The sequence below is a fragment of the Equus caballus genome, chromosome 3 (genome assembly GCF_041296265.1).
Source record: "Equus caballus isolate H_3958 breed thoroughbred chromosome 3, TB-T2T, whole genome shotgun sequence".
NCBI lineage: Eukaryota > Metazoa > Chordata > Mammalia > Perissodactyla > Equidae > Equus > Equus caballus.
In genome coordinates this window covers 82,754,535-82,762,472 of record NC_091686.1, presented here as the reverse complement: position 1 = coordinate 82,762,472, position 7,938 = coordinate 82,754,535, and the positions used below count along the sequence as shown (strand labels likewise).

The window sequence follows — 7,938 nt, the reverse complement described above, 5'->3', positions numbered from 1 at the left end:
CCCAATGAGAGTGTGTCCCCTTCTGAGTGGGATCCTTGTCTTTGTAGCTCCAGCACCTACACGGTGCCTGGCATAGAGGTGGCACTGTTTATCAAATAAATGAACGCTTGCCTGAAGGGATCTCTGCAGAACACTTGTGAAGGACTCCGTTGAGCAGGAGCAAAGAAATGGCTCCTTTGAATTCCCAGCACACTTATCTGACCTGTACCTCTCACTGGTCACTTATTTTGTCTTATTTTATATGTATTTGTATGTTTATCTTGTTTAGCCCTACCATGCTGTGAACATCCGCAGGGCAGGATTCATGTCTGAATCACCTCTGAACCTCGATCAAAGTGCCTGGCATAAAACAGGTGCCAAGAAGATAGAATAAATGAATCACTTGCCTTGCAACCAGCAACACTGGCATCATCTGTGCTCCTCAAACTTAAATGTGCATAGCCACCATCTTGTTAAGATGCAGATTCCCATTCAGTAGATTCGAGGTTAAGGAGAGGCTGCCTTTTCTAAGGAAGCGCCAGATGATGCCCAAGCAGCTGGTCCGCCGAACCACACTTTTGAATATCAAGGTTACTACATCAGTAGTTCTCGACCGTGGCTGCATATTAGAATCTTCTCGGAAGATATTAAAAGTACTGATGTCTGGGTCCCACGCCCCCTCCACCCCAGAGATTCTGATTTAACTCATTTAAACTCTCTATGCTAGAAGTAGCAAGGATCTAGAGTTAACAGAGCTTTACATATGCAAAAGAGAAAACACTTTATCGGATCTCTTCTTATATGACTTGCTAAAAATATCTGAATAAATAACTATTCTAGAGAAAGCAATATGCAGCACCAAATCCCCAGGCAGTCTCCGAGTGACAGAGGCCCCGCCCCTGCCTGCCCTTGCCACGCCCCTCCGGCGAGAGCTGGCCCCGCTTTGCCACGCCCACCGCCGCCTCTCCTTCCTTCTCTACGGGGTCGACTTCCGGCGTGGAGGTTTGTCACGTGTCCGGATATGGGAGGTGGTGGCGGAACGGCCGCTTCCCGTTCACGGCTCAATTGAGGGGAGCGTCTCAGTAGCGGTGGTAGCGCCCGCCGCATCGCGTCTCCATCTCGGAGGACCCGCCTCGGCACAGCCGGGCTCGGTCCGGCCTTGCGGTAAGCCTTGGGCCGCGGCTGCCCGGTGGTCCCGGCGGCGGCGGGCAGACGAGCGGACAGGCGGGCGCCAAGGTCTAAGGCGGCTCCTCAGTCCCACTGCTGGCTCAGCGCCCAGCACTGGGCACCGCTCCCTCCACCATCAGGCCGCCTTTCTCTTCCCTGCCCTTCTGGGTAAGGCGCAGAGTCGGGTCGGAGTATCCCCCAGCCCCTTGGTGTCTTGGGCACCGGGAGGGCAGTCCTCACGCATCCCTTTCCGGTTCCGCCCATAGGAACCAGATTTCATTTGCAAAAAAAAAGAAAAACGACGCTGATCATTTGCTCTTTGGCGTGGACCAGGAGAGGAGGGCGTGACGATGCCTTCCCCTTCTTTGTCCAAATCCACATTTTCTTCTGAATTTATCAGGTGCATTTCCCTGTCTCTGCACAGTTTTCTGGATGGCAGTTCTCCACGCGCTAAGATGTCTCAATAGCATACAGGGCCCAATCCACACGGGCACTGACACTGACAGGTTATTTGTCACGCAGTGGAATGATCTAAATGAATTTAGAGAAACAAGAACCAACACAGTATTGTGGCTGACTGCCTTTGGAACATGGTCAGACGTGGTTCTTAAACCTGGGAGATAGTTTTAGAGGACCTCTAGTGATGTATTCACTGACTTACAAAAAAGTAAAGACTGGCGAGTTAATCTCTCCATCCTTGGAATGTAAATGCCCTTGGCGGCGTAGCTCTTCCTGTTTTCATGAACATGTCTGTCATGTTCACCCCTGTAACCTAGAAAGTGCCTAGTACTTAGTGGGCATCAATATTTGCTGAATCAGTGAGGATCACATAGTGCTTTTCATTATGCCTAACTCCTTTGTGAGGTATGCCCAGTCCTGTCTTGTTTTGCTACTTAGCATACAGTCAGTGGTTGCTTTTGATCAAAGAGGGACTGTGTGGTAGATACTGGCTACTATTAGTCATTCATTTGACCAGTTTTTACTAGTCAGTTCAGGTTACCTCAAGAGGTATTTGTTGAGTACCTACTAAAAAAGCACACAACGCTGTGCTACAGCACCTGTCTCCCCCACCTGTCTTTCAGGAAAGTTCTTGAGATCCAGGAGCTTATGATCTCATGAACCAATTAGTGTTTGTTTAGTAAATACAATCAATGCTATAGCAATTGAGAGGAGAGATCAGTTTGGATCGAGATCTTTATTGAATCAACTTCATATAAACCATGAAGTGTAATTAGAGTTTAGATAGTTGCTATTCCCTGCCTGGAAAAGCACCTAAGCAAAGATTTAAAGAGCGAATGAACAGAGGGCGTGGACTGGAAAGTTTGTATTTGGGAACATTAGGAAAGTGTTGAGCAAGGGCATGTTGTGATGAAAGCTATATTTTCATGTTGTTTGTTTGTCAAGGGTTTGGGGGTTGTGGAAGCTTGCAAGGAGCTAACCAGATGCAGTAGTGTTAAATAGGTATAGTTGATGTGAGCCTGGGTCAGTGTGTTGATGGTGAGATGAGAAAGGAAGGATAAATTATGTGTAGATGAGGGGATATCAAGAGAATGTGGTAGCAGAGTTCATGTTGACAGTGGAGGAGGAGAATCAAATATGACAGATTTTGAACTTGGACCATTGCTTACGGATGTGAGAGTTGGGAAGGGGGAGCCTTAGGGAAGCTATAGTTGTCATGTTATTTGGTGTTATCACTTTGGTTAATTTATTAAATACCTGCTATGTCTTTACCAAGTTCTAAGAATACAAAGATGAGTAAGACATAGTCCTTGTCTACAGGAGCTACTTTTAATAAGGGAGAGAATACAACTGGCTAGAAAACATGGTTTATAAGCGCTGTGTTAGCAGCGAAGAGGGGAAATGTTAGAGACGTAGAAAAGTAATTATTCTTTTTGTTGGGTGACTGCTTCACAGAAGAGGGACATTTTAGCAGGATCTTGAGGGATGCGTTGGAATTTCCTGGGGAGAAAAGAATTCTGAGAAGAGGAAATTGCATTCCCCAGAGATAGAAAAGTAAACCGGCCAGTATCCTGTGTGGCTTGGGCATAGGATGGAGTAGAGCTTTTAACACAGTGTATAGGCCTGAGAACATAGTAAGGGATTAGTAACATGGACATTTGGTAATAGGCAGAATGGAGGTTAAGATGGCTGAAGATGTAGAGAGATGGAGAAGAAAGCTATTGGGAAACATTCTACCTCATGGCTTCTGTAGTCTCTGCAGGGTAGATGGTGAAGTCATTTGCAGAGCAGAAGGAAGCTGACACTAGAGTTGGGGGTTGAAGGAGGGAAATAAGGATTTGCAACAACACCGATGGGAAGTAGGAAGAGTAATTATCAAAGGAAGTGTTAAAGAATTGCTGAGCAACACTGAAAGTCTAGCGCTGACTGGATTTAGATTCTTGTAATGAATGCAATGAACATGGATATGTGACCTTCTTAAGTGGCATATGGTAGCCCAAGAGAAGTGGAGAAAACATACAGGTATGGAGATTAATGAACAGGGTGAACTGGGCTACAAAGATAATTGAAGGAGATAGTGTGGGTGTAGGGAAGTGAACGCTGCCTGTAGGCTAGGTTGGAAAAGAAATTAAGCTTGGCAAGATCAGATAGACTAAGAAAACAGCAGGGGACAGAAGTAGGGGATGGTCAGAAGATTAGAGGCTGAGATGAAATAAAAGAGGGATGGAAGTGGGAAGATGTGATTTATATATGTATATATACACACACACAGAAGATGTGAATATATATAATATATAGTATATGTATATATTATACTATATATAATATATAGTATATATATACATATATATTCAAAAATAAAATTGAAAAGAGATTTTTTTAAATGTTTAACTTAAGTTGATATTTGAAAAAAGGTGTTGAATTAGATGAGAAAAAGGAGATAAGTGGAAACCTATTTTCTAATAACAGCTTTATTGGGATGTAATTAATATACCATAAAATTCACCAAGTGTATAATTCAGTGGTTTTTAGTATATCCACAAGGTTATACAACCATCACTACTATCTAATTCAAGGACATTTTCATCACCCCAGAAAGACACACCGTATGCATTAGTAGGTGCTACCCATTTCTGCTTGCCCCCAGCCCCTGGCAACCACAAATCATCATCTCTGTGGATTTGTCTACTCTGGGCATTTTATATAAATGGAATCATAAAATATGTGGTTCTTTGTAACTGGCTTCTTTCACTTCTTTCACTTTCTTCACTTGAAAAGTATTTTCAAGATCCATTGGTTTTGTAGCGTGTGTAAGTACTTTGTCTCCTTTTTATGGCCAAATAATATTCCATTGTATAGATATACTTTATTTTGTTGTGTCATTTCATTAGTTGATGAACATTGGAGCTGTTTGCTGTGTGAACATTCATGTACAAGTTTTTGCGTGGATATGTGTTTTCCGTTCTCTTGAGTATATATATACCTAGGAGTGGAATGGCTGGGTCATATGCTGCCTCCATATTTAACTTTTTGATGAACTGCCAAACTGTTTCCAAAGTGGCTGCACCATTTTACAGTCACCAATGCTTGTCTTTTTAATTTTAGCCATCCTAGTGGGTATAAAGTGGTAGATATCTCATTGTGATTTTGATTTGTATTTCCCTAATGGTTAGTGATGTTGAGTGTCTTTTCATGTGCTTATTGGCCATTTGTATATCTTCTTTGGAGAAATATCTATTCAGATCCTTTCTCAGTTTTTAATTGGGTTACTTGTTTTTTGTTGAATTGTAAAAGTTCTTTATATAGGAAATTTATATTTAAAGATTGAACATGGAAGGTATTACTTTTTTATTTTATAAAGAGCTCTTTCAAACCAATAAGATGAAGAGGCTAAAAGACAAACAGAAAATTTACAAATACGTATTTCAACATAGCTACTATTCAAAAAATACAGACTTATAGAAGACGACATTCTACTCATGTATAAATAAACTCAAATAGGCAAAGAAATAGCTTGCAGATTTTATGTAGAATTGGTGAGGGTGCAGGGACTAAGGTACCCTTATAGAATGCTGGTGGGATGGCGTGTTGACACAATATTTCTGGGAAGGACAGCTGGAAAATGTGTATCAAAAGCTTTGAAATTAAACAGTATTCTTGGTCCTAGCATCTCCTTTCTTGGGAAATTATTGCAAAGAAAATATCAGACAACTATATGGGGATATAGATGAAAAATTTTGTTAGTTAAAGAAATGGGCAGTAGAAGCAAAGTAGGCCTTTTTCAGGGGAGGATTAACAGAGAAAGTGCACTGGAGGAAAAAATGTTGTCAACAAGAAAACCCATTAATAGCTATGAGTAATTTAATTACTGATAGCTATTAATGGGTTTTCTTCCAAACACTCAAAAACCATTGAATAAAAAGGAATAATTAGGATCACCAAAGGAAAAAAAAAGATTGACCATGCGGTTTTAATTTTTTTTCCTCAATCTTTTTTTTTTTTGTATTACATTTGGTGAGCACTTCCAAAGATTTTAGAGTTTGGTGACACTGGTTCTCTAATTTCTTTTCCAAACATACAGCTTTTTATTTTTATGATCTAGGTGTATTAATATATTAAATCATTCTTCCTATGCTTATTAGCCATAAATAAGATCATTTTTAAATCATAAATGGAACAATGTAAGATAGAATGATTTTGAGAATGAGCTTAATATCTGTACTCTGAATTTTTTCAGCTGAGTAAAGATGACAGCAATCAAGCATGCATTACAGAGAGACATTTTTACACCAAACGATGAGCGCCTGCTGAGTATTGTCAATGTCTGCAAAGCAGGAAAAAAGAAAAAGAACTGTTTTTTATGCGCCACAGGTGAGTGTTTAGTAAGAAAAAGTTCTTGTTTGGCATTCTTTTATTTCCTAGGGGACATTTCCTCCTTGTTTTAAATATTCGCACTGTCTCTATAATTGAAAAAACTGTTGGGCCAACAAATTCATTTTTTTTAAATTGTTTTAAATTAAACATTGAGTAGATACAAAAGAATTTCCGTAACATCTATGTAAGGTGTGAAGACTAACCATACAGTGAATGCTGTACACCCACCACCTGGTGGAAGATTTCCATTACCTTTGAAGTCTCTTGTGTGCCCTTCCGTGGTCCCCTTCACTCCTCTCCCTCATTAAGAGATAGCTAGCATCTCGAATTTTGGCTTACTATTTCCTTGCTTTTCTTTATCATTTTACCCATATATTTATAATCTCAACTAATACATTGTTTAGTTTTGCATGTCTTTGAACTTTACATAAATTGAATCATAACGCGTGTGTTTGTGACTTTTTCCTCAACCTTATGTTCCTGTTGGTGAGTTTTGTCGCCGTTCTTTCACGTAGCTGTAATTCTTTTGTTTTCACTGCTGTGTAGTATCCTACTCCATGAGAGGACCACAGCTTACTTACCCATCGTACTAGTGATGAACGCTAGGTTTGTTTCCAGTTTTGCTATTTAGACAGCACTTCTGAGAATGTGTTTCTCTCCTGGTGTACACAGGAAAGAATTTTCTCGGGTAGATACGTAAGTGTGGAACTGCTGAGTTGTAGGCATGTGAATGCTCAACACGACTCTATTACCAAATGATTTTCAAAAGGAGTTGGACTGGTTTTCACTCCCACAAGCCACGTGTATTTTGAGTTCTCCACGTCCTAGTCAAAACTTGGTTTTGACGTGTGGTTTTGACAAACTGTTGTTTCCGATCTGGTGGGTGTGAAATAGTATCTCACTGTGGTTTTAAATTTTGTTTCCCTAATTAATAATGAAATTGAGCATCTTTTTATGAATTTATTGGCCATTTAGTTTTCTTGTCTAAGAAATGTGCCCATTGAAGCCTTTTGGTCATTTTTCCCTTGTGTTGGTTGCTGTTTTACTGATTTGTACGAGTTTTTTATATAATCTGGATACTAATCCTGTCTTGGTTATATGCATCCCAGTTTGTGGCTTGTGTATTTGCTTTTTATGCTGCCTTTTAATGAAATTTATAATATTAATGAAATCAAATTGATCAATCTGATCCTTTATGGCTTCCCCTTTTTTGTCTTATTTAAGATATCCTTCCCTACCCTGGAGTAATTACGGTATTCTCCCTTATTATCTTCTAAAAGTTGTATAATTTTGCCTTTCACATTTTAGTCTTTAATTAACCTGTGTAGCAATGAATGTGAGAATGTCTGTTTTGGGGTTCTCTCTTATATGTGGTTTTTATTTTGTCTTGTTTTGGTTCTTTATTCTTTCACCTAAATTTTAGAATCAGCTTGTCAAGTTGCAGATTTCATTGGGCTTTTGATTGGAATTGTTTTGATCTGTAGTTCAATTTGGAGAGAACTCACATTTTCATAATATTGAGTCTTCCTGTCTGTGGACATGGTGCCGTTTTCCATTTTATCTAGGTCTTCTCTAATGCCTTTCAATAAGTTTTATAGTTTTCAAGGCTTTGAATAAGTTGTATATAGTTTTAAAGATTTTGCACATGTTGTATTTATTCCTAGGTATTTATTTATTCCTAGATTTTTTGATATTCTCATAAATGATAACACTCATTAGCAGTAATACATTTTTAAGATTTTTTTTTTTTAGTGCAGTTTTAGGTTTACAACAATATTGAGAAAGAGGTACAGAGATTTCCCATATATATATACCCCTTGCCACCTCCCCCCACAAACACACATATGTGTAGCCTCTCCCTGTATCAGTACCCCTCATGACAATGGTACATTTGTTACCAAGAATGAACCTACATTGATACATCATAATCACCCAAAGTCCATAGTTTACTTTAGGGTT

General features: G+C 39.6%; 1 protein-coding gene across 23 annotated transcripts in view; it reads left to right on the top strand.

The window, feature by feature from the left end:
- The first annotated feature begins 884 nt into the window (after positions 1-884).
- The window catches only part of EXOC1 (exocyst complex component 1), a 54,082-nt gene continuing 47,028 nt past the window's right edge, over positions 885-7,938 (top strand). For 11 of the 23 annotated variants that reach the window (XM_003364711.5, XM_070263807.1, XM_070263802.1 and 8 more), the window contains exons 1-2: positions 909-1,143; positions 5,843-5,976. In XM_003364711.5, the coding sequence (XP_003364759.1) occupies positions 5,853-5,976 (124 nt within the window). In that variant the 5' untranslated portion in view covers positions 909-1,143; positions 5,843-5,852. Of the gene's footprint in view, positions 1,315-5,842; positions 5,977-7,938 lie in introns of all 23 variants that reach the window. The other 12 variants (XM_070263811.1, XM_070263809.1, XM_070263803.1 and 9 more) reach the window with 3 other exon arrangements.